Source organism: Somniosus microcephalus, chromosome 8, assembly GCF_052327205.1.
Source record: "Somniosus microcephalus isolate GS21.2 chromosome 8, FLI_Smic_1.0, whole genome shotgun sequence".
NCBI classification, from domain to species: Eukaryota; Metazoa; Chordata; class Chondrichthyes; order Squaliformes; family Somniosidae; genus Somniosus; species Somniosus microcephalus.
The window spans coordinates 19,307,352-19,334,792 of record NC_140994.1 but is presented as its reverse complement, the minus strand read 5'-3'; the positions used below and the strand labels follow the sequence as shown (position 1 = coordinate 19,334,792).

Below are 27,441 nucleotides of genomic sequence, written 5' to 3'. Positions count from 1 at the left end.
TCCACCATTCAATATGATCATGGCTGATCCTCTATCTCAACACTATATTCCCACTCTCTCCTTGATACATTTTGTGTCTACTCTCAATCATCAGCAAAGCGATGGAAGGTGTCATCGACTGTGCCACCAAGCGGCACCGACCCACCAACAACCTGCTCACCAATGCCCAGCCCGGGCTCCGCCAAGACCACTCGGCTCCTGACCCCACCACAGCCCCAGTTCAAGCATGGACAATCCTTTGTGGATTGATTCTAAATTTCTGATGTAAGTGTTATGTTGTTTACTATTTTCTGTATGTCTTTTTGCTTCCGTGTGTTATTTTATTTGTAAATAAATCCAGAACGGTAGCTTAGCCTGGATAAAGCGACTGCAGATCTGGTATTTCCTGTCATCCAAGTTGACAGCAGCTGCAGTTGGTATCCTACATATTCCATAGTAAGCAATTTACAATAAACAAGGTAGATATTTTAGGCCTGGGCAGCATTATCTCAAATATGGCCCCCCAAAAAAGCAAGTTTCAATTGGTAGGAGGCTTGGTCTGATTACAGCCATTGTTGTTCAAAGAATAATTGTTGGGAGAAATCTGAAGTGCACAGTTACTATGCCCATCCAAAGCCATATGCAGAGCTTAATTGTCATTAACGCTTGGCATATCTGTCTCTCACCTGTACTGGCCACTCATCTTATCACTATTTTTGACTTGCTGCTCCTCATTCAAGTTCACTGCAATGCCTGTGTCCATGGATGTTGGGCTGCACACAGCATACAGTCATTATTTTACCCATCTCTGAAGCATGTGCACTCAAATGTAGGCTAAATGAATACCCTTGCACGTCAAATATTTATTCTCTGCCACACTGTGGACATTGTGAAAAGGTAATATGAGCCATGGTAGCACATTTCCCATATCCATTGATCCTTCCTTCTCCTAAAAAGAACTCGGGGATCTTGGACTGCCTTAGAATTTAAGCATAACGCATGCTGCCAGGGCATGATTTTCTTTGCACCATTTAGACATATCATGGGATGGTACCTGTCTTATTCCAGTATACCATAGGACTGTTGGTTGTTGCACATATTAGAGTCATAGGGCTGGATTTTCATTCAGGAGTCGGGTAGGAGGCAGGACTACAACTTTCGGGGTTGTAGTCCCGCCTCCATCGAGTTGTGGCCAATCCACGCGATTTTAACTTGATTGACCTTGTTGAGCCCGCCCAGCGGGCTCAGCAGGCCAATTAAGGGCCACCCGGCTACAGGTGACGTCACAGACTGAAATTTCATCTGTCAAGAGGTTTTGACAGATGAAATATCAGCGTTTCACAGCTGTTTGAAGCTGTCAAACACTGACAGTCTTACTTCTAACCTGAGTCCTTCTCCACAGACTCAGTTAGAAATCTCTCCTGCACAGAAAGCTGCAGGCTGTCACTTTTGACAGTTTGCAGCCATTCTGCTTTCTGTGCCGGTGAGATGAGGGACTCCCGAGACCTAAAGGAAGGAAGGCTGAAAAGGTAAGAAAAGGTAATTTAAACTTCTTTAACCATGTTAGACACACCAAACACACTTACCTTTGCACTCATTCACACATCACTCACCTGAACACCGACATCTCGAACCCTCCAAGTCCTTCAACTCGACAGTCCGTCTCCTCTAACTTGGCGTGGTTTGGAGCCGTCGGGAATCCCACACTTCAACATCAAAAATAGGGATTAGGCTAAAAACTGCCTGTTAACTACCTGTTAACAGGCAGTTAATTGGCACTAATCCCTTCCCGCCTCGGGTAGGCGGGTCCCAGTGCGGGGCGGGTACTCGCCTCCTTTGAAACTGGCATGGAGGTGGGTTGGGGTCGGGACCCCTGATTTCGGGATTTTAACACCCCACACACCTCCAATCCCGACTCCATGGCCCAATGAAAATCCTGCCCATATAGAGTCATAGAGTTATACAACACAGAAAGAGGCCCTTTGGCCCATCGTGTCCGCGCCAGCCATCAAGCCCTGTCTATTCTAATCCCATTTTCCAGCACTTGGTCCGTAGCCTTGTATGCTATGGCGTTTCAAGTGCTCATCTGAATGCTTCTTGAATGTTGTGAGGGTTCCTGCCTCTACCACCCTTTCAGGCAGTGAGTTCCAGATTCCAACCAACCTCTGGGTGAAAAAGTTTTTCCTCAAATCCCCTCTAAACCTCCTGCCCCTTACCTTGAAACTATGCCCCCTGGTTATTGACCCCTCTACTAAGGGGAAAAGTTCCTTTCTATCTACCATATCTATGCCCCTTTTGTACACCTCAATCAGGTCCCCCCTCAGCCTTCTCTGCTCTAAGGAAAACAACCCCAGCCTGTCCAGTCTTTCTTCATAGCTGAAGTGCTCCAGCCCAGGTAACATCCTGGTGAATCTCCTCTGCACCCTCACCAATGCAATCACATCCCTCCTATAGTGTGGCGACCAGAACTGCACACAGTATTCCAGCTGTGGACTAACTAGTGTTTTGTACAGCTCCATCATAACCTCCCTGCTCTTATATTCTATGCCTCGGCTAATGAAGGCAAGTATCCCATATGCCTTTTTAACCACCTTATCTACCTGTCCTGCTGCTTTCAGGGATCTATATTGCTGCATGGGTCAGTCACCCTGCACCTTAGGAGAACCAGCCATTTTAAATAACTAATGCTGTTATTTCATCTGATGCTATGGCCATTGCTGAACTTGGGTATATGGCAAAACAGCCACCCCTAAACCTCATCAGGCTCAGCACCTCCATCGGGTGAATATACCCTCATCTCTCACGGCAGATCTGCTCTCTGAGGCAATTTGTGTTCTCTGTGGGCATTCTTATGTGAAGTCTGTGCAGCTAAGCTGCTATCCGTTGCCTTTTGCAACGCATTGCAGGGTAGCTAAGAGGGCACTTGACCCATTTTCCAAATGACTGCAGATCACTTTCTGCTGATACCTGCTACTGTTGCCATCACATCAACCAATGAACCTCAGCTCAGTGCGCAAGCTAATGCTTACCTGGTCATTATTTCACCCCAGTGGAAATAGCCACTGTTTTCTCACGAAATATCATTAACAAGGCCTTAATAGGCTGCTAATATTCCACATAGTGGCAATGTTTACTTTGATCTCAATTTTTTTTTACTCAGTGTTTAGAAATGGTGGAAAACTTTGAATAGCATTAATACTAGCAGCGGGTGCCGTTACTGCACGTTACCCCTTTTCTACCATTTCAGGCCATTACTACTTGAATGCTAACTTTAACACCCAGTGGGAAACATAGCCAGAAGTTATTTCCTCACACAACAAATTCCTAATTTCACACACCGTCTCCATGTGGCAGAAAATGGTGAGTGTTAAAAGATTATAGTACAGTGAACTCAGAAGTAAATACATTATTGGGCCAACAACAGAAAATGCTCAGCAGGTCCGGCAGCATCGTGGAGAGAGAAACAGATTTAACGTTTCAGGTCGATGACCCTTCGTCAGAACGGCCTGCCGAGCGTTTCCACCATTTTCTGTTGTTGTTTCAGATTTCCAGCATCCGCAGTATTTTGCCATTGCATTATTGTGCCAAACTGGTCCCCTTCATCCTTCGAGTACAGAAACTATTGTGTCGGTTTCCAAATGAACATTTCACTTATAGAATCATGAGTGTTAAGGATAAAAGTAACATTATAGGGTAATAAGAAAGCAAAATACTGCAGATGCTGGAAATCTGAAATAAAAACAGAAAATGCTGGAGACACTCAGCAGGTCGGGCAGCATCTGTTCATCAGGTTCTGACGAAAGGTCATCGATCTGAAACGTTAACTCTGTTTCTCTCTCCGCAAATGCTGCCTGACCCGCTGTGTATTTCTAGCATTTTCTGTTTTTATTATAGAGTACTGTTTGCTCTGGGAAGTAATCGTACTAAAATATGGTCCTAAAGTTGCAGCTATCCTGCTAATCAAATTCAAATTCACCATCCTCTATAGGTGCTGTGACCTGCCCATTAGATAGAATGAGTAGGGGAAAAAGTAGGAATTTCAATCCAGACACTGTACGTTATATCAGACAGTGGTCACGGAGGTGTTTAAGGAACAGTCTGTCTTTTCTAGCAGCTGAAATGAGACCAGTACAAAAGACTAATAGATAGAGTAAAGGGATCACAATGGATGTAAACAGCAGTCTCCTACCTCAGTACACAGCTTCACTAATATCACCAAGTAGTGAAATATACTGTGGGCACGAAATTCGGTTACGCCTCGCATCGGAAGTGGAGCGCAATCTCGGGTGCTCCACTTCCTGGTGGGGCGGTAACTGAGGCGATATCGAGGCGCAATCGGCAGCACTCTGCTGCCGCGTTTCAACGCCCCTCCCCTTCAGTTAACGGGGAGGGCCACTGCACACCCTGCAGAGCCTCTGATGGCCCACACTAGGCCACCAGGGTGGCATGGTGCCACAGCCCGGCACCGAGACGCGGTGCCGGGCTGCGCGATGACGGCCAGGACCACGCCACGGCACACCACGGAGGGCCGACCCGGAGGTCAGCCAAAAAAAGAAAATGGCGGCGTGGGTCGAGGCCGCACCTCCGCTTTAAATACCACCCCACGAGCGGAGGTCAGCCTGGTTCGCAACCCGCGAGGTTGGTGCCGACAAGCTCGTGGCAGCCTTGCGGGGTGCAGCTGAATTTCTGCCGCAGGACACTAAGGGGTCGCAACGCATGGCGATGACGTCATCACCGGTGGCGCAGCAGCCTGGGGCACTACCAGCGGGGCGCGGTTGTTGTTGTTGAGAGAGAGGAAAAGAGAGAGCGAATTTCTCAGGAGGCCCTCCGCCACAAGCGATAAGCCCTTTGCGCCCAGTTAGTGTCCCTCCCCCACAAGGCGCTAATGGCAGGCGCAAAGGAGCCAAATTTCTAGCCCTATATCTCATATTATGATTTCTTGACCCGATTCCGACCAATGGTGTTCAGTTGCTATCTGAGGAATTGAGGCAGGGGGTGAGATTTTACCTGGGCTGGGGCAGTGGGGAAAATGAGGCAAAGGTTCTTGCTTTTCATCATCCAGCGTGGACGACAGAACTGGGCTCAGTTGCCATGCCCGCTGTGCTCAACTAGCCGGCCAATACCCACTGCTTCGACTTACAAATAAGGACAGATACTACGTCCTTGCCTAGTATCAGGACTCTCAGGCACTAATACACAATGCCTTCAGGAAGTGAGATACTGCAGTACCTGGCGTAGAAGCTACTGCCACTACCCTTGTAGGAAGACGGCACGCTAAGGCTCTAAAATGGCCAGGAGCTCAAGTTTCTTTCTTAAAACCATACTTCATTGGCTATAAAGTGCTTTGGGACACATCCTGAGGCTGTGAAAGACGCTACATAAATGCAAGACTTTCTTTATTTTCTTCTGAGGGCGGAAGGTAAACCTGGGGAGAGTCAACAGGTGGCACACTCGCACACCTTCTCATGGCCAATTATTATCAACTAGCTGGAGTGCCCAGCGGTGCCGAGGCTTTTTCGAGGGCATGTTGTTGTTGGAAGAGAGAGAGAGAGAGAGAGCGACTTGGGGTGGGGGGAGGAGAGAGAGAGAGCGCGACTGGGGGGGAAGAGAGAGAGCGACTGGGGGGTAGAGAGAGAGCGACTGGGGGGGAAGAGAGAGAGCGACTGGGGGGAAGAGAGAGAGCGGGTGGGGGGAAGGGAGGGCGGGGGGAAGGGAGGGCGGGGGGTAAGGGGCGGGGGGGAAGGGAGGGGGGAAGGGAGGGGGGGAAGGGAGGGGCGGGGGGGAAGGGGCGGGGGGGAGAAGGGGGCGCGGGGGGGGAAGGGAAGGGGAAGGGCGGGGGGGAAGGGGGGGCGGCGGGGGGGGGAAGGGGGTGCGGGAAGGGGGGGCGGAAGGGGGGGGCGGGGGGGAAGGGGCGGGGGGGGCCCAGGCCGAGAGCCCCGATCTCTGAGCCCCGCCCCCCCCCGGCCGAGAGCCCCGCTCTCCGAGCCCCGCCCCCCCCCCCGGCCGAGCCCGATTGCAGCTCTGAGAGACGACCGGGGGCCGAGCCACGCCGCCCCCCCCCCCCCCCGGCCGAGGCCGATTGCGGCTCTGAGAGACGACCGGGGGCCGAGCCACGCCCCCCCCCCCCCGGGCCGAGGCCGATTGCGGCTCTGAGAGACGGCCGGCGGCCGAGCCCCGCCCCCCCCCCCCGCCGAGCCCGATTGCGGCTCTGAGAGACGGCCGGCGGCCGAGCCCCGCCTCCCCCCGGCCGAGCCCGATTGCGGCTCTGAGAGACGGCCGGCGGCCGAGCCCCGACCCCCCCCCCCCCGGCCGAGCCCGATTGTGGCTCTGAGAGACGGCCGGCGGCCGAGCCACGCCCCTCCCGGCCGAGGCTGATTGCGGCTCTGAGAGACGGCCGGCGGCCGAGCCCCGCCCCCCCCCCCACCGAGCCCAATTGCGGCTCTGAGAGACGGCCGGCGGCCGAGCCCCGCCCCCCCCCCCGCCGAGCGCAGAACAGAGACGCCGTGTCTCACCTGCTCCTGCTGCGCGCGCACCCTGACCCTCGTGGCTGACGCTGTTGCCCTGGGTAACGTGACACGGCGGGGGCGGGGTGAGGAGCTTAGCAGAAGCGCAATCACCTAGCTCGGGCCTGGCTGGGCAAGAAAGGCGCAGGCTTTGAGGCCTAAGAAAAAAACGGGGAAAGGTAGGAAAAAGAATGTTCAGGTTAGGTTTACAAATGAGTGATTTTTGTAAAAACAATTTAATAAATTCAATTTTATTTTGGTGGAAACGTATATTTGAAAAGAAAGACGCAGAAAGCAGGAAAAAGAATGGAAGCAAGATGGCGGCGACTCACCTCGGTTCAGAACGATAAGGCCCACCCACACACGCACCGATTGGTCGGCCGTCAGGTCACCAAAGCGTAGGATTGGTCAATCATCCCGTCACTCGACCGTAGGAGGGCCCGGCCACACGCGGCAGCAAGCTGCCGTACGATTGGTCGACCTCGAGGTCACTCTGTCGCTAATGAGCGGATAATGAGATGCTAATGAGCGGAATGTTGAAGGTTTTTGGGATACCGCGGGCGCGATTTTAGCCCGGCCGAAACGTAAATACGCTTAAAACCGTCTCGGAAGCGTAAGCTTTCTTTGGAGGTAACGCGCGCGTAGGTACGCCCTGTAACTTTCGAGCGCATAGCCCGCCAGACGCACCCGCGATGACAGACAGAATGACAGAATGACAGACAGAATGACAGACAGATAGACAGACAGACAGATCGACCGATTTATATATATAGATTAGCAACAATGGTCCAGAATTTGCGAGGGGTATGGCGGCGTACTCTGAGAGCTGGATTTTGTCAATGGGGAACTTTTGAAGGCGGGACTCCCACTTTTTGGGTTGTAGTCCCGCCTCCATCGACTTGTGGCCAACCCACGCTATTTTCCCTTGATTGACCTTGTTAAGCCCGCCCAGCAGGCCAATTAAGGGACACCTGGTTACTGGTGACGTCAGCAATTGACATTTCATCTGTCAAGAGCTTTTGACAGATGAAAAATCAGCATTTGTCAGCTCTGTGAAGCTGTCAAACACTGACAATCTGTCTTCTACTTGAGTCCTTCTACTCAGACTCAGTTAGAGAGCTCTCCAGACCAGAAAGCAGAGGCTGCAGCTTTTGACAGTTCAGCGGCTATTCTGCTTTCTGTGCCAGTGAGCTGAGGGACTCCCGAGAACTGAAGGGAGGAAGCCTGCAGGAGAAAGTAAAGGTAAGTAAAACTTATTAAAGCACTTTACACTTACCTCACACACTTACCTCTGCACACATGCACCCATCACTCACCTGCACAACGGACATCTCGACCCCTCCAACCCCTGCAGACCCACGGTCCGCCTCGCTAACTTGGCGTGGTTCGGAGCCGTCGGGCAGCCCACACTTCAGGGCTAAAAATAGGGATTAGGCAAAAAATTGCCTGTTAATTGGCACTAATCCCCTTCCTGCCTCGGGGAGGCGGCTCCCAGCACAGGTCGGGTCCCCGCCTCCTGGGACATTGGCACGGAGGCAGGTTGGGGGCGGGATGGGTTCCTGCCCCCCTATTCTGCAATTTTCCCACCACTCCCGCCTCCAAACCCGCCTCCTCAGGGCTTGGAAAATTGAGCCCTGAGAGTACGCTGTCATGCCACCTTTGAAATGGACCGCAAGTTCAGGATTCCGCACACGTTTGCGCATGCACTATATCCTGAACTTGCGATCTGTCAAGTTGTAACTTGACAGATCAGCCGCTGCGACTGTCAAATCCTCATTGCTGGCACAGAGTTGGGCTAATTGCCCACCAACTGCGCCTGAAAATTTAACAGCTGTTGCAAACAGGGCTTGTTTGCACCAGTGTAAGGGGAGGGGGGGGTTGTTCAGCAGCTTGAAATATACACCTGTCACGATAAAAACCTTCAAAATTATTATCTATTTCCTCCTAACTACCTCCTAATCCCAACATAACCCGCGGAGACAAATCTCTCTCTCTCTCTTAGGCAGTCCCTCGGAACTGAGGATGACTTGCTTCCACATTAAAAATGAGTTCGCAGGTGACTGATGAGTCCAATGTGGGACCTACAGTCTCTGTCACAGGTGGGGCAGATGGTGGTTGAAGGGGCGGGTGGGTGTGGGGTGCTTGGGTTGACGTGCGCTCCTTGTGCTGCCTGCGCTTGGCTTCCGCGTGCTCCTGGCGAAGAAACTCGAGGTGTTCGGCGCCTTCCCGGATGCTTCTCCTCCACTTTGTGTGGTCTTGGGCCAGGGATTCCCAGGTGTCGGTGGAGATGTTACACTTTTTCAAGGACGCTTTGAGGGTGTCCTCTGCCCAGCTGGGGTTCTCTTGCCGTGCCGGAGCTCCGAATAGAGCGCTTGTTTTGGGAGTCTCGTATCGGGCATGTGGACGATGTGACCCGTCCATTGGAGTTGATCAAGCGTAGTCAAAGCTTCGATGCTGGGGATGTTGGCCTGAGCCAGAACACGGACGTTGGTGCGCCTATCCTGCCAATGGATTTGCAACTGCAAATAGGCAAAGGGTGAAAACAATCCACCAAGAATGAGAGACTGATTTATTTAATATAACCGGGGTGAGTGAGAGACTGATTTATTTATTAATATGACTGGGGTGAGTGAGACTAAAAAAATCATGAATGGGCATCGGAGATTTCTGTTTCCTGATCGGGGCACCGCCCCACATGATCCCAGGTACACTTACGCACACGGTGCGCCCCCGGGATCCGTGGGCCACTACGCTGCGCTCAACTCCACAGCGAAACAACCCAAGTTTTCGAAGGGGGCCTCGCACCAGCTAAGTGCGGATTTCTTTCGGAGGTCAGCGGCGAACTCCTTAGTTACACTGCCGACCGCAATTTCAGGGCCATTAATAATTCCTGGGCACAAGGCATTGCCCCAACTTTCCCCATGGGGAAATAAAAAGCAAACAACTTATAAAAATAGGGAAATTCGTTTTTAAGAGGGAGAGCTCTACGCACAGAGAGAAAGCTATGGATAGTCACAACAAATGGTGAAGGCACCATTGCACCCAACGATTAATTCTGAGGAGACGCAGGAGGGAAATTCAACAATGTGGCCCATGACCTTTAAACTACCGGCAATGACCCCTCTTTCACTATTACAATTCGCACTAGTAACCTTTGTCACTGCACACATAGCTACAGCTGGCTATCCAAATTCCCTCTCTTCCCCACCTGCAGAAAGAACAAAATAATGAGATTGGACAGTAACGGGGCTTTGATCTCTCTTGTCACTCACTAAAGGTAAACCAACAGAAATAATGAAAAGCAAGTCAAGACAAGGCAACCACATACTGTAGTAGACAACCACAAATGAGATTCTCGCTCAGCAGTGTGTATGTGGTACAAATTATGATAGGTCAAGAATAAAAGATTCTATTTTATTTGTAGATAAACTAGAACTCCTTAACCTTGGAATGTGGTGTAAAAGGACCACTGTAGTCCTTAAAATGAGACGGTGCAGTCTTGGTAACTGGCTCATAATGGCATTGATTAATATTTCATACTTAGCCTGCTGTTCCTTGCGTTTCTGGTTGTGGTACTTCTTTTTCACATTCTGCAGTTCCTGGGCTAGACGTTCAATCTCGTACTTGTACTCCTGACTCTGTGATTCAAACATGTTCAGCTCTGAAGTCAAGGCCTTTCAAAATAAAAATGAACAAAAGATCATGGCATTGGCAAATAATTAACTTTCTGTTCCCTTTCTTGAAGCTGTTACCAATTGTTATAGAAGGCTTTGTCAAGACGGTCTGGAAATAAACCATTGCAACAAACTACTTACAATTGACTGCTCATTATGAGGGATCATATTATTCAGCAAATAACCTATGACAATGTTCTAGTTGAGAAGGTGAAAACATCGTGGAATATAGTAAGTGCTTCAAAACTCATCAGAGGTTGCAAGTGACTAAAATATTATAAAGTGCAAAGATGTATCACTTTCAGGATCACTTTGAATTGAATGGTTTAGAAGTTGGCTATGAAGAATTATATCTTTCCACCACCAAATCTGGGCTTGCATAGTTTGCTTTTTCCACACAAAAAAAACCCCTGTAAATCAGCAGCTGGGTATCTGCAGAACTGTTCAGTATTGAGACCTGACTCCTCAATGTGCAGCCACTTCTACCTCCAATCTAACTAAAGGAAAGCAGTAGCCTAAGATCATGGTCACAGTTTTGTTTCCGTGCAGCTCCATCACCGACTACACTACCCAGGGGGATCCCATGCTCCCCAACGAGTATATTTTTTGAAGAAGGTGCCCAAGAACCAGATGTTTTCATCTTTCCTGATGTGCACATCGTCCTGTTCTTCCTGAGCCAACACCCATGTATAAATGTAGCACTATTCTTTCAACTCAACAGGAAGAGGTGCCTTCCTTCTCAGCAGTATTTCCTCAACTCTGCAGTGGATTACTTGGTGGATCGAGTATCCCAAATGCAAGTTTCCATTCTCCTCGGGCATTTTTTCAGATGGGGAAGGGGGAGGAAGAGGAGCAACTTTTTTTTCACCCTCTAAGTATATTTCGGGAGAGCATCAATTCCTGGTTGCTAAATGCCAGGCAAAAAAAAAATCAGAAATTATTCAAAACCATTCTGGTCTTTGTACTGAGCAAAAATGCCCCCCGCCTCCGAGTGTAAGTGGTTTGCATGCCTACACAACGGAAAATTGGCTCCACCCACTTAAAGCTCGGTGCAAATGTAATTCTTCCCTGAATTACTGTAAATGCAATACAGGTGTTTGGGGGCAGGAGAGGTTAATGAGCACAAAGATGCTAAGAAGGATTTATAGAGAAACAGCTGCAAAAACAGGCAACAATTGGCTATTGTATCACTGCAAACCCCACTCAGGTGCTTTGAGTACAATGCTTTATGTAACAAATATGAGACATTCAGTTGGAATGAATCCCAGTGACAGGTTATACAATGTGCACAGATGCACTCATTTCTATTACACTAGGATTCCAATAGCATCACCTACTGGTCCGACGTGGCAGAAATAAAGTGCACATCACTCCTCTGGTGGAGGTCGCTATATAAAAACAACACTGCACATCATTTATTTCTGCTTTAACAGGTGTTGGGTGTCACGCAAGGTCTCAGAACCTCCATGTCATCTTCTTAAAACTCAAGACAGACAGAAAAATTCTTCTCCTGATCAACATTAAAGAGGAGTCCAGACTGGATGTTGAAATTTAACTAAGTAAGAAGACTCGGCAGTCGTGTCGATAAGTCTGACAAGTCCTCTATAGGTTTAGTTTCATCTTTGATTGACTGGTAAACATTGTGCTCTCGTGGAAGCTGCCAATAAATTAGTCTCAACCAAAATGTCACGTTTAAGATAGTCATAGAATGATGTGGCAATCACTACCCATGCCTCCTGTGGCGGTGCTGTGACTACAAGATGCGAACACATTTTTAGACAGCTTTGAGCATGATATTTCGATCCAGACTGACTCATACAGCTATCTACTGTGGGTGAAATGTGTACATCATATTCCCTATGAAGCAATTTTTAGCCTGCAAACAGAAGACTCGCCAACATTACTGATCAGTACTGCTTCCTTCAGTTTGAACCTGCAGCCTGAGGTAGTCTTCGAAAATCTTTTTGTTTTTTTTCCCCGGTCACTTGTTTTTTAAACAAGTTTATTTAAATAAGTTTATTTAAAGCGGGAGCGACGATGACGGCAGCATCAGAGGAACTGGCTGGAAGGAGATACCAACACTGACCACGCAAAGGACCTGAATTAATAGATTTTGAAAGAGGTGTAAAATACTGTGTTCTATAGGAAAGATCATCTCAGTCCAGCAGGTGAAAAGACACTGGAAAGACAAATGCGGTGACAAATGCTCTTCAAACATTACTGCAAGCATGGTTAACTCATTGACGTACAGATCAGCTATGATCTAATTGAATGGCAGAACAGGCTCAAGGGGCTGAACGGCCTACGTTCCTCTGTCCCAGATTTTAACAGTGCATAAATACATTTATTTTAAATAGGTTAGCACCTCTATTAAAATGGCAGATAATTTTTTTCCCCTTTCTAACGTGTTAATCATTCGTATGCTAATATTCAAAAAGTGCCAAGTTCAAAGCAAAAAGGGTGAGTCAGCCACAGTTCTAAAACAGAAGGCAAAGCAGCAGCCACATGAACACTCTCGACCTCGCTCTTCAGCAACACCGGCGCACTCTATCTCAAAGCTGTCCGGGTCCACAGTTCCATTTCATCCTTCGACTCATCCGACGCTTCAATAAAAAACTTTTTTTCTTCCTTTCCGATGTCAAGGATCGCAAGCTTCATCAACTCTTGAACACCAACGCCCCTCCAGAACCTTCTTCCCCATTACTTTCCTCTGACCCCCCTTCTCCCAATCTCACCCCCTGCCGCGTTTTCACTATCCCCTCTGACCTTCCCCTCTCTGACCCCGAACGATCAGTCCTCAGCAAAGGCCTGAGCTTCATCCCCTTACGCCCCCACCTCAATGAATTTCGAGCTCGGCACGATGCTGAGCTCTTTTTCCGCCGCCTTCGTCTCCGTGCCCACTTCTTTAGCCAGCAGTCTTTCCCCCCCCGCACGGCTGACCCTTTCTCCCGCTTGCAGAATTCCCGTTCTACCTGGACCCCTCCCCCTGGCCTCTTATCCCCTCTAGATCTTTTCATTGCTAACTGCTGCCGTGACATCGGCCGTCTCCATTTCTCTGCTTCACACACTCACTCCAACCTACCTCCCTCTGAACTTGCAGCACTCCATTCTCTCAGATCCAATCTCGACATTGTCAATTAAACCTGCTGACAAGGGTGGTGCTGTTGTTGTTTGGCGAACCGACCTCTACCTAGCGGAAGCTGAACGCCAACTCTCCGATGCCTCCTCCTACCTCCACCTGGACCATGACCCCACTGCCGAACATCAAACCACCGTTTCCAAGACTGTCACTGACCTCATCTCCTCTGGAGATCTTCCCCCCATGGCCGCCAACCTCATAGTTCCCCAACTCCGCACAGCCCACTTCTACCTCCTTCCCAAGATCCACAAACAGGATTGCACTGGTAGACCCATCGTTTCAGCCTGTTCTTGCCCCACGGAACTTATCTCTTCCTATCTCGACTCTATCTTTTCTCCCCTTGTCCAGTCTCTTCCCACCTACATCCACGACTCTTCTGACGCCCTCCGCCACTTTAACAGTTTCCAGTTTCCTGGCCCCAACCGCCTCCTTTTCACTATAGACGTACAATCCCTCTACACCTCCATCCCCCACCAGGATGGCCTGAGGGCACTCCGCTTCTTCCTTGAACAGAGGCCCAACCAGTCCCCATCCACCACCACCCTCCTCCGCCTGGCTGAACTTGTTCTCACATTGAACAACTTCTCCTTTGACTTCACTCATTTCCTCCAAATTAAAGGTGTTGCTATGGGTACCCGCATGGGTCCTAGCTATGCCTGCCTTTTCGTGGGATATGTGGAACACTCTTTGTTCCAGTCCTACTCGGGTCCCCTCCCTCACCTCTTTTTCCAGTAAATTGATGACTGTATCAGTGCCGTTTCCTGCTCTCATCCTGAACTAGACAATTTCATTCACTTTGCCTCCAATTTCCACCCTTCCCTCACCTTCACATGGTACATCTCCGACTCTTCCCTTCCCTTCCTCGACTTCTCCGTCTCCATCTCTGGGGATAGGTTATTGACCAATATTCACTACAAGCCCACTGACTCCCACAGCTACCTGGACTACACTTCCTCCCACCCCGCCTCCTGTAAGGACTCTATTCCATTCTCCCAGTTTCTCCATCTCCACCGCATTTGCTCCGACGATGCCACCTTCTACACCAGTGCTTCCGACATGTCTTCCTTTTTCCTCAACCGAGGATTCCCCTCTACCGTGGTTGTCACGGCCCTCAACCGTGTCCATTCTATCTCCCGCACTTCTGCTCTCACCCCTGCCCCTCCCTCCCGGAACCACGATAGGTTTCCCCTTGTCCTCACCTTTCACCCCAGCAGCCTCCACATTCAACGGATCATCCTCCGCCATTTCCGCCACCTCCAACGTGATTCCACCACCAAACACATCTTCCCCTCCCCTCCCCTTTCAGCATTCCGTAGGGACCGCTCCCTCCGAGACACCCTAGTCCACTCCTCTATCACCCCCAGCACTCCTTCCCCTTTGCCCGGCACCTTCCCGTGCAAGCGCAGTAGATAAAACACCTGCCCTTATACCTCCCCCCTTCCCACTGGCCCCAAACACCCCTTCCAGGTGAAACAGCGATTTACTTGTACTTCTTGCAATCTAGTATACTGTATTCGCTGCTCACGATGTGGTCTCCTCTACATTGGGGAGACCAAACGCAGATTGGGTGACCGCTTTGCGGAACACCTCCGTTCAGTCCGTAAGGGTGACACCGAGCTTCCGGTCGCCTGTCGTTTCAATTCACCGCCCCACTCCCACTCTGACCTCACCGTCCGCGGCCTCTTGCATTGTTCCACGGAAGCTCAGCGTAAACTCGAGGAACAGCACCTCATCTTTCGATTAGGCACTTTACAGCCTTCCGGACTCAATATCGAGTTCAACAATTTCAGATCATAACCTCGGTCGCTATCATATTTTTATATTTTTTATCCACACTTTTGGTTTGTGCCTTTTCCCTTTTTTTCTCTCCCACATGGCAGCTGTCTCTCACTCTGCCAGCGCATTTCACACTTCATCTAGAGCCATCCTTTGTCTCTTTACCTGTCCTATTACCATCTCGTCTCGCCTTGAATATCTCAATGTCTCTTCACCTCTCACAGACCTTCCCTTTTTGTTCTTTCATCCCCTCCCCCATTTCCCAGCCCCCAAACTTGCTTTTTAATCTGTTTCATTTCCTGCTTTTTTCTCAGTTCTGATGAAGGGTCTTCGACCTGAAACGTTGACTCTGTTTCTCTCTCCACGGATGTTGCCTGGCCTGCTGAGTTTTTCCAGTGTTTTCTGTTGTTATTACAGCAGGATGCAAGCTCTGGTGAAGGGTTACACCCAAAATGTTAACCTATCTTTTCTCTTGCAGATGGCAGACAATCCCCTGTGCATTTCCTGAATTTTCTTTGTTTTGCGATCTCCAGTGTTTTTGACTTTTCTTTTCATCCCTAATGATAACACTCCGTCATTGATTATTCAGTTACAGGAAACTTTCGATTTACCGGCACCTAAATAACCAGAAATCTCCGTTAACCGGCAAAATTCAGGAGTAGGTTCACACACACAGAATCACACACAGAAACCCCACAGTGCAGATAGAGGCCATTTCGGCCCATCGAGCCTGCACCGACACATATCCCACCCGATCCCCGTAACCCCTACACCAACACATATCCCACCCCTATCCCCGTAACCCCACGTATTTAATCCCCCTAACACTAAGGGTCAATTTTATCATAGCCAATCAACCTAACCCGCACATCTTTGGACTGTGGGAGGAAACCGGAGCACCCGGAGGAAACCCACGCAAACACGGGGAGAATGTGCAAACTCCACACAGACAGTCACCCGAGGCCGGATTCGAACCCGGGTCCCTGGCGCTGTGAGGCAACAGTGCTAACCACAATGCCACCGTACTTCATATTACTTGCCTTCCTCCATCTGCTGCTGTGCAAGGGTGTGGCTGCAGCTGTTGCTAAGCTACAGAGACGCTTGTAACGTGTGGCCATTGTTCTGAACCTGTTGCTAAGCAACAGGGTTTGTTGCTTTATACGGAGCTCTCAGCTCTCGTATCTTTTACTATAGCGCTGGGTGATCCGGAATTTTTGATGAACCAGCACCACGTCGGTCCCGTCGGTGCCGGATAAAAAAAGTTTCCTGTACCACACAGCCACGTAGGACACACACATCCAATACGCTGCAATCTTCCAGTGCGTCATGCCCAGGTTAATATCTCTTGCGAGTCAAAGATCGACCCTAGCAGCAACAATCATTAATGATGGAAACTCGGGCATTTCAACAAACATTACAAATTAAACAGGCTTCAAACATTACATTTAACAGTTCAATGATGGTAAAATAATTTCTGCACCAAAGGAAGATAAGAATTACAATCTATTAAAACATATTCCAAGAATATCACAAATGTACTGAGGTCCTTAAATTCTACCGTATAATATTAAAAACTCAATTTTGTTTTGGTAAGGGTTATGAGATGGAAAAGAAATGAATCTTGTGAAGCAGTAGAATGAATCTCTTTTTTAATAAGAGCTCCGGTTGGTTTTTTTTATGACAATGATTTCAGATTGCTATCACATACTAATCCTCCGTCATTGTCGCCGGAAAGAGAATGAGTTGCTCGTGTGGACCCTTACAGCTTATCTGGCGCGCTCATAACGTTTCATCATGTCTGGCAAGATGTCCTGTACAGATTGAAGGTCGAGCAAAGCTACTTTGTCATTCTTATAACATCTATGCACAAACCATCCCCCACCCCCCCAACCTCCCCCCAAAAAATTAATAAACTACGTTTTGTTCCAATATATAGGAGACCCCAGCCACACATAGGAAAAGTAATAGATAAAATAGTTTAATTAACATTGGGATCTCTGGCTCCTTGACCTCCAATTAATAGTGGCACAATTCTCAGTCAAAACAGGCGTCTCAAAGTTGGCTGTGCAACAAGATGGAATGAAAGGTCAACAACGCAGTAAGCAGCTTTTTCATTATTTTACCAATAAATCAGGACTAGTAGATTAGAAAGAATAATGCTGTGACAGTGGGGAGAACCATCGGGCTCTCAATGACAGAGGTTAGTACCTCACTCTCCATTATACTCCCTGACAGACTCATCCCTCAATGTGCATGTACTCATTTTTATTCTCTGATCGAAGAATGAAGATTATGCTCATACATCATTATCTTTCCACACTTCTGGACTGGATTCTAAATACTTAGGTCTATGTACCAAACTCACTGCCAACAAACATCACCTGCAGAAGTATTTTGAGTTCCAATAAATGATTCTGAAATCTCCCCTCATGGCTCAGTTGGGTAAACCAATATCCAAATGAGATGCTGAGCCCGATAGACTAGGAAGATCCCATGTTTCATCACCGTCTGCGCTCAGTTAGCTCACGTAACCGGTACAGGGATCGGCTTGCTACCTTTGACCTCTGTGTGTTTGGGTTAGGACAAGGATTGACCCCTGCTAGAAAGTGCACAGAAAGTGTGTGGGCATCAAGTGAGGACTGTAATGATCAATAACATGTCATTCTATAGTGGACACTAGGTGGAGCCGTAGAGCTGTGTAGAGCTGTATATAGCTGTATGTATAAGACTACACTACCCAGCTGTATATATATTAAGACTACATTACCCATGAGGCACTAGGCTACCCACAAGGCAGCAGTCAAGATGGAAGCCTCTACAGATACTGTACCTAGTCCACATGTGCTCAATAAAAGTGTCCAGCAAAAGCTAGCTGTGTTCATAATAAGAATGTCTATTTATTAATGAACATAAGATGGTACCACGATGGTGAAGATCTGCTGAAAATTGTGAAAAGCGAAATGGAGAATTTGAAGCCACCAGAGCGTTTGAAACTCACAGGAAACATCGACTACAATTGGCAGACTCTTAAACAACAATTCAAACTCTACATTGCAGCCATCGGATTCGGTACGAAGCCAGACGCAAGAAAAATAGCGTTGCTGCTTACGGTTGCAGGCCCACAGGCGATAGAGGTATTTAATACATTTGTATTTAATCCAGAGGAGAACAGAGAAAAATGAGAAGATGTGCTAAAAAAATTTGATGCACATTGCTCTCCCAAAAAGAATGAGACCTATGAAAGATACATGTTCTGTTCTCGGACACAGCAGCAAAATGAGACTTTTGATAGCTTTATAACTGATCTGAAACTGAAAGCACAGACATGTAATTTCTCTGAGCTCAAAGCATCCATGATTCGTGACCAGATTGTGTTTGGTATTCATGATAAAAAAGTCAGGGAACGTCTGTTGAGAGAAACCGAACTAAATTTGGAAAATGCGGTGAAAATATGCCAAGCCAGCGAGCTAGCTCGAAAGCACGCGAAGACTTTCAGTGAAATCAATAATGATGTGATTGTAATGAGTGATAATGCTGCTGTCGGTGCTGTGTCCTACAAGGGGAAGAAACGTGGGCAGAACAGAAATGAAAAGCAATCGGAGGATGAAATTTTTAATTGTAAACGCTGTGGTTACAAACACCAGTTAAAACAATGCCCAGCGTTTGGAAAAATGTGCACAAAGTGTAATGGAAAGAATCACTTTGCCAAACAATGCTTTTCAAAAGTAAAAACTAAGAATGGGCAACGAGTTAATGTAATTGAGGACACTGATTTAAGTGAGACATTTTTTGTACGAATGGTGTCATGTGACAATATCAAAAAGGATACAGAAAATGTGCAGCCCTCAGAAATGGACAATGCTGAACATAAAGTTAATGCAGTAAAAGAGGACAAATGGATGATCCCACTGCAGGTAAATGGAGTATTAGTTACCTTGAAACTAGACACTGGGGCAAAAGCAAACTCAATCAGTATGAGTGACATTAACAATATGAAAGAAAAGCCCAAAATACAGAAAAAGTCAGTACTACTGAAGGACTATAATGGACAGAAAATAGATAGCTTAGGTGTATGCAGACTTAAAGTGACAGTCAAAGACAAAGTGCATCATCTCATGTTTTCTGTTGTGGCTGAAAGACTTGATTCTCTACTAGGTGACGAAGCTTGTGAGGACTTAGAACTGGTCAAGAGAGTCTACCGTATAAACTGTGCCATCAGCAGACCAGATGACTCGGTGGATTCTGTAGTGAATAATTTCCAGGATGTGTTCAAAGGATTTGGAGTTCTACCATTCACTTACAAGATCCAGCTCAGCCAGTGGTACATGCTCCACGAAGAGTTCCAGCACCCCTGCGTGACCGGCTCAAGAATGAACTGGACAGAATGACCACACTAGGAGTCATCAGGAAAGTCGAAGAGCCAACAGACTGGGTTAACTCCATGGTATGTGTAAAGAAAAAGAACAATGATCTAAGAATATGCATGGATCCAACGGACTTAAATGCAAACATAAAACGTGAACACTACCAGATTCCCAAGCGAGAAGAAATCACCAGTGAAATGTCAGGTGCCAGATACTTTACAAAGCTCGATGCCTCACAAGGATTTTGGCAACTAAAACTGGATGAAGAGAACACCAAATACTGTACCTTCAACACACCATTTGGCAGGTATTGTTTCCTCAGAATGCCTTTCGGGATAATATCTGCATCTGAAATCTTTCATAGAGCGATGGAACACATAATTGAAGGTCTGGAAGGAGTTCGGGTCTATGCTGATGACATCATCATCTGGGGCTCCACACTGAAAGAACACAATGAGAGACTGACTAAAGTGCTACAGAGCATACGTCGGAATGGACTGAAGCTCAACAAAGCCAAGTGTCAGTTTGGCATCCAGGAAGTCACTTTCCTAGGAGATAATCTATCTGGTAAAGGAATAGAGCCAGATATGGAAAAAGTAAACGCCATACTCAAAATGCCCCGACCCACTGACAAAAAAGGAGTGCTACGCATCATGGGGATGATAAACTTCATTGGAAAGTTCATTCCTAACTTGTCAGCCAAGACAGCCTGTCTGCGAGACCTGCTACATAAAACAAATGAGTTCGCATGGACAGAAAGACATGAACAAGAGTGGATAAACCTCAAAACAGTGCTGACAACCACACCTGTACTCACCTTCTTTGACCCAACAAAAAGAATCAAAGTGTCAATGGATGCATCAAAAGATGGCCTAGGTGCGGTCTTGCTACAAGCAGAGGGTGAAGATTGGAAGCCTGTTGCCTATGCCTCCAGGTCTATGACTGATACTGAGTGTCGATACGCCCAGATTGAAAAGGAATGTCTAGGCTTGGTAGTTGGACTAGAAAAGTTTCATGGCTACATATATGGACTTCCCACCTTCACAGTTGAGACAGACCACAGCCCTCTGGTTGCCATCATAAAAAAAAACTGAATGAGATGTCTCCAAGGATTCAACGACTCATGATGAAGCTGCAAAGATATGACTTTGAACCGATCTACACACCAGGCAAATACATAGTGTTAGCAGATGCACTATCCCGAGCACCCACAATGAGTCATGTGAGCTCTACTGAAGAAGACGTGGATGTTCATGTGAGTATGGTCACTGCTGTGCTGCCCGTGTCAGACACAAAATCAAAGCAAATAGCAGAAGAAACAGTAAAAGATACAGTATTACAAACAGTAATAGAGAACATTCATCATGGTTGGCCAAAAGGTTCCTGTCCAAAATATTTTCACATAAGGCCAGAATTGAGTGTCGCAAGTGGACTATTACTAAAACAGAACAGAATAGTCATTCCACAGGCTCTACGTCAAGACATGCTCAAAAGGATTCATGAGGGACACCTCGGAATTGAAAAATGCAAAAGGAGGGCAAGAGACACTGTTTATTGGCCTGGCATAAATAAGGACATTGAGAACATGATAGGCAAATGTGAGACATGTCAGAAACACCAAAACAAACAAGCAAAGGAACCAATGATAGTAGCTGACATACCAACAGCACCATGGCAAAAGGTTGGTATGGACCTTTTTCATTTAAATGGTAAAGACTATCTAATAGTGATTGACTACTATTCTAACTATCCTGAGATGGCGCTGCTCTCAAGCACCACAGCAAGCAGTGTCATAATGCATGTGAAATCCATCTTCGCCAGACATGGAATTCCCAGGATTGCCGTTAGCGACAATGGTCCGTGCTTCAACTGTAAGGAATGGCAACAGTTTGCAGCACAGTATGACTTTCAGCACATCACATCCAGTCCTTTGTATGCTCAGTCAAATGGTAAGGCAGAGAAAGGTGTTCAAGTTCTCAAGCAGCTACTGAAGAAAGCGACAGAAAGCAAGTCTGATCCTTATCTCGCCCTGCTGAGCTACCAAGCCTCACCTTTAAACTGTGGTTCTTCACCTGCTGAACGACTAATGGGCCGCAAGTTGCGCACCACGCTACCCTGCTGTGCAAAAGAACAGCAAAGTGAGGAACTGAGGCAGAGACTTCAACTGTTAAAGCTGAAACAGAAATCATACTATGACAAGTCATCCAAAGCTCTAAAACCATTGACAAGGGATGATGTTGTCAGGATTGAGGATCCAGATGCATGGAACAGGAAAGCTACAGTTCTTGAGGAAGTAGGACCAAGGTCATACACTGTTAGAACTGAGGAAGGACAGATTCTCAGGAGGAACCGCCGTTCCCTCCTAAAAACACAAGAGACTATTCAAGAGCAGATTGATGACAATGCCGCAACTGCATCTTGTCATTCACCACCAGAACAATCTCATGAAGACACATCAGACTTACCCGTGTTGAGAAGATCCACACGTGAAGTAAAGGAGCCTGATAGACTTAATCTTTGAGTACAATGTAAAGCTTTGAAAATGTGTTGACTGTTTTGAAAATGTTTATGTTTATAGAGCACTAACAAAAGTGTTACTGATATTATCCTTATTGTTTTCTTGAAAGTTGATTGATATTGATTTTGTTAAACCTCAAAGAAAGGGGGATGTAATGATCAATAACATGTCATTCTATAGTGGACACTAGGTGGAGCTGTAGAGCTGTGTAGAGCTGTATATAGCTGTATGTATAAGACTACACTACCCAGCTGTATATATATTAAGACTACCAGTCGGGGACCAGCGGGAGCAGTGAGTCGGAGCCCGGTATAAAAACCGGAGAGAGGCGAGGCCCGAGACCAGTCGGGACCAGCGGGAGCAGTGAGTCGGAGCCCGGTATAAAAACCGGAGAGAGGCGAGGCCCTAGACCAGTCGGGACCAGCGGGAGCAGTGAGTCGGAGCCCGGTATAAAAACCGGAGAGAGGCGAGGCCCGAGACCAGTCGGGACCAGCGGGAGCAGTGAGTCGGAGCCCGGTATAAAAACCGGAGAGAGGCAAGGCCCGGGACCAGTCGGGACCAGCGGGAGCAGTGAGTCGGAGCCCGGTATAAAAACCGGAGAGAGGCGAGGCCCGAGACCAGTCGGGACCAGCGGGAGCAGTGAGTCGGAGCCCGGTATAAAAACCGGAGAGAGGCGAGGCCCGGGACCAGCGGGAGCAGTGAGTCGGAGCCCGGTATAAAAACCGGAGAGAGGCGAGGCCCGAGACCAGTCGGGACCAGCGGGAGCAGTGAGTCAGAGCCCGGTATAAAAACCGGAGAGAGGCGAGGCCAGAGACCAGTCGGGACCAGCGGGAGCAGTGAGTCGGAGCCCGGTATAAAAACCGGAGAGAGGCGAGGCCCGAGACCAGTCGGGACCAGTGGGAGCAGTGAGTCGGAGCCCGGTATAAAAACCGGAGAGAGGCGAGGCCCGAGACCAGTCGGGACCAGCGGGAGCAGTGAGTCGGAGCCCGGTATAAAAGCCAGAGAGAGGCGAGGCCCGAGACCAGTCGGGACCAGCGGGAGCAGTGAGTCGGAGCCCGGTATAAAAACCGGAGAGAGGTGAGGCCCGGGACCAGTCGGGACCAGCGGGAGCAGTGAGTCGGAGCCCGGTATAAAAACCGGAGAGAGGCGAGGCCCGAGACCAGTCGGGACCAGCGGGAGCAGTGAGTCGGAGCCCGGTATAAAAACCGGAGAGAGGCGAGGCCCGGGACCAGTCGGGACCAGCGGGAGCAGTGAGTCGGAGCCCGGTATAAAAACCGGAGAGAGGCGAGGCCCGAGACCAGTCGGGACCAGCGGGAGCAGTGAGTCGGAGCCCGGTATAAAAGCCAGAGAGAGGCGAGGCCCGAGACCAGTCGGGACCAGCGGGAGCAGTGAGTCGGAGCCCGGTATAAAAACCGGAGAGAGGCGAGGCCCGGGACCAGTCGGGACCAGCGGGAGCAGTGAGTCGGAGCCCGGTATAAAAACCGGAGAGAGGCGAGGCCCGAGACCAGTCGGGACCAGCGGGAGCAGTGAGTCGGAGCCCGGTATAAAAACCGGAGAGAGGCGAGGCCCGGGACCAGTCGGGACCAGCGGGAGCAGTGAGTCGGAGCCCGGTATAAAAACCGGAGAGAGGCGAGGCCCACCAACTCAGCAGCGGGGAGAGAGGTAAAAAGTAATCAGAGTGTGACGTCACCAGGGAGCAGGTAAGTGATTGGTTGGTGAGTATTTCTCTTTTTTAAACTTTAACTCTGTAGTTTATAGTTACCAGGGTCTTTCTGGTGTAGCAGGGACTGTTGGTAGACTATACAAGCGCCTTAGAGATATCTTTAATTGGTGATAGTAAATTAATTTAAATTAAGTAAAGGGAAGGTCATGCCAGGTGAGCCCAGCCCCGTGATATGCTCCTCTTGCTCTATGTGGGAATTCAGGGATCCCGGTGCCCCTGATGACCACGTGTGCCAGAGATGCATCCATCTGCAGCTACTAGCAGACCGCATTGAGGCGCTGGAGCTGCGGGTGGATGGGTTGTTGAGCATTCACGATGCTGAGAGGTTCGTGGATAGCACGTTTAGTGAGTTGGTCACACCGCAGGGAAGGGCTGCACAGGAAGACAGGAAATGGGTGACCACCAGGCGGAGCAATAGAAGCAGGCAGGTAGTGCAGGAGACCCCTGTGACCATTCCCCTCTCAAACAAGTATACCGCTTTGGATACTGTTGAGGGGGATGACTCACCAGGGGAAGGCAGCAGCAGCCAACTTCCTGGCACTGGGGGTGCTCCTGCTGCCCAGGAAGGGGGGAAAAAGAGTGGGAGAGCAATAGTGGTAGGGGATTCTATAGTAAGGGGAACAGATAGGCGTTTCTGTGGCCGTAGACGTGAATCCAGGATGGTTTGTTGCCTCCCTGGTGCCAGGGTCAAGGATATCACTGAGCGGCTGCAGGGCATTCTGGAGGGGGAGGGTGAACAGCCAGAGGTCGTGGTCCACATTGGTACCAACGACATAGGTAAAAAGAGGGATGAGGTCCTGCAGCAAGAATTTAGGGAGCTAGGTGAAGGATTAAAGAGCAGGACCTCAAAGGTTGTAATCTCTGGATTACTCCCGGTGCCACGTGCTAGTGGGTATAGGAATAGGAAGATAGAACAGATGAATGCGTGGCTAAAGGGATGGTGCAGGGGGGAGGGCTTTAGTTTCCTGGATCACTGGGTCTGCTTCTGGGAAAGGTGGGACTTGTACAAGTCGGACGGTTTACACCTGAACCAGAGGGGAACCAATATCCTTGCGGGGAGGTTTGCTAGCACTGCTGGGGGGGGGGTTTAAACTAACTTGGCAGGGGGATGGGGTACAGAGTGGAGCTATAGTAGGGGTGATTTACAGCCAAATACAGAGGAAAAAACAAGTCAGCTGGGAAGGCAGAGCAAATATGTGAAGGCAAAAGGGAATATGGCAGGGCTGGAAGGCATTTATTTTAATGCAAGGAGTCTTGCAAATAAGGTGGATGAACTGAAGTTGTTGTTGAGCACATGGGAGTACGATATTGTTGCTATCATGGAGACATGGTTGAGGGAGGGTCAGGACTGGCAGCTCAATATTCCGGGGTATAGAATCTTCAGGCGAGACAGAGGGGGGTGTAAAAGGGGAGGGGGTGTTGCAATATTAATTAAGGAGTCAATTACTGCTGTAAGGAGGGATGATATATTAGCGGGTTCCTCTAATGAGGCCATATGGGTAGAACTTAAAAACAAAAAGGGGGCAAGCACTTTGCTGGGAGTGTACTATAGGCCCCCAAACAGTCAAGGGGAGATAGAGGAACAGATATGTAGGCAAATCTCAGAGAAGTGTGAAAATAATAGGGTAATAATAGTGGGGGATTTCAACTTCCCCAATATAAATTGGGATAGTCAGAGTGTGAAAGGCTTAGAGGGTGCAGAATTCTTAAAGTGCATCCAGGAGAGCTTTTTGAGCCAACATGTAGAAAGTCCTACAAGAGAGGGGGCGGTACTGGACCTAATTCTGGGGAATGTAGCCGGGCAAGTGGTGGAAGTATCAGTAGGAGAGCATTTTGGCGACAGTGACCATAATTCGGTGAGATTTAAGGTGGTCATGGAAAAAGACAAAGGCGGCCCGGAAATAAGGGTTCTAAATTGGGGGAAGGCCGACTTTAATATGATCAGGCAGGATCTGGCCAAAGTGGACTGGGAGCAGCTACTTATAGGAAAATCCACATCAAAACAGTGGGAGACTTTCAGGAGGGAAATAGAGAGAGTACAACGCCAACATGTTCCTGTAAAGGTCAAGGGTGGGACCAACAAGCAAAGGGAACCTTGGATGACAAGGGATATACAAAAATGCATTAGAAATAAAAGGGGGGCTTTTGGCAGTTACAAAAGACTAAAGACGGAAGAAGCCCTAGAGGAGTATAAAAAGTGCAGGGGCATACTTAAAAAAGAAATTAGGAGGGCGAGGAGGGGCCATGAAATAACACTGGCGAGCAAAATAAAGGAAAATCCTAAGATGTTTTATAAGTATATTAAGGGCAAGAGGATAACCAGGGAAAGGGTAGGGCCCATTAGGGACCAAAGTGGCAATCTGTGTGTAGAGCCAGATGATGTAGGCGGGGTTTTAAATGAATTTTTTGCATCTGTGTTCACTATGGAGAAAGACGATGCGGACATAGAAATCGGGCAAGGGGACTGTGACATACTTGAACATATTAGCATCGAGAGGGAGGAGGTACTAGCGGTTTTAGCAGGCCAAAAAGTGGATAAATCCCCAGGCCCGGACGAGATGTATTCCAGGCTGCTGTGGGAGGCAAAGGAGGAGATTGCAGGGGCTCTGACACAAATTTTCAGAACCTCTCTGGCCACAGGGGATGTACCAGAGGACTGGAGAACAGCTAATGTAGTACCATTATACAAGAAGGGTAGCAGGGATAAACCAGGGAATTACAGGCCAGTGAGCCTAACATCTGTGGTAGGGAAATTATTGGAAAAAATTCTGAGGGACAAAATTAGTCTCCACTTGGAGAGGCAAGGATTAATCGGGGATAGTCAGCATGGCTTTGTCAAGGGTAAATCATGTCTGACAAATCTGATTGAATTTTTCGAGGGGGTGACTAGGGGGGTGGATGAGGGAAATGCTGTGGATGTGGTTTACATGGACTTCAGTAAAGCTTTTGACAAAGTCCCGCATAGGAGACTGGTCAAGAAGGTAAGAGCCCATGGGATCCAGGGTGCCTTGGCGCGTTGGATCCTAAACTGGCTGAGTGGCAGGAGGCAGAGGGTGATGGTCGAAGGTTGCTTTTGTGACTGGAAGCCTGTGTCCAGTGGGGTACCTCAGGGATCGGTGCTGGGTCCCTTGTTGTTTGTGATCTACATAAATGATTTGGATGAGAATGTAAAAGGTATGATCAGTAAGTTCGCAGATGACACGAAAATTGGTGGGGTGGTAAATTGCGAGGAGGAAAGCCTCAGGCTACAGGACGATATAAACGGGTTGGTCAGATGGGCGGAAAAGTGGCAAATGGAATTTAACCCTGAAAAGTTCGAGGTGATGCATTTTGGACGGACAAATAAGGCAAGGGAATACACAATGAGTGGTAGGACCCTAGGAAGTACAGAGGGTCAGAGGGACCTTGGTGTACATGTACATAGATCTCTGAAGGCAGCGGAACAGGTAGATAAGGTGGTTAAAAAGGCATATGGGATACTTGCCTTCATTAGCCGAGGCATAGAATATAAGAGCAGGGAGGTTATGATGGAGCTGTACAAAACGCTGGTGAGGCCACAGCTGGAGTACTGTGTGCAGTTCTGGTCACCTCACTATAGGAAGGATGTGATTGCTTTGGAGAGGGTGCAGAGAAGATTCACCAGGATGTTACCTGGGATGGAGCGCCTCAGCTATGAAGAAAGACTAAACAGGCTGGGGTTGTTTTCCTTGGAGCAAAGAAGGCTGAGGGGGGACCTGATTGAGGTGTACAAAATGATGAGGGGCA

The 27,441-nt window shown here is 48.5% G+C and overlaps 1 protein-coding gene across 1 annotated transcript in view; it reads right to left on the bottom strand.

Moving 5' to 3' along the window:
* Positions 1 to 27,441, bottom strand: part of cfap58 (cilia and flagella associated protein 58) — a 304,094-nt gene that overhangs the window by 130,393 nt on the left and 146,260 nt on the right. The window contains exon 17 of the mRNA XM_085994322.1: positions 10,023 to 10,156. Within this exon, the coding sequence (XP_085850448.1) occupies positions 10,023 to 10,156 (134 nt within the window). The remainder of the gene's footprint in view (positions 1 to 10,022; positions 10,157 to 27,441) is intronic.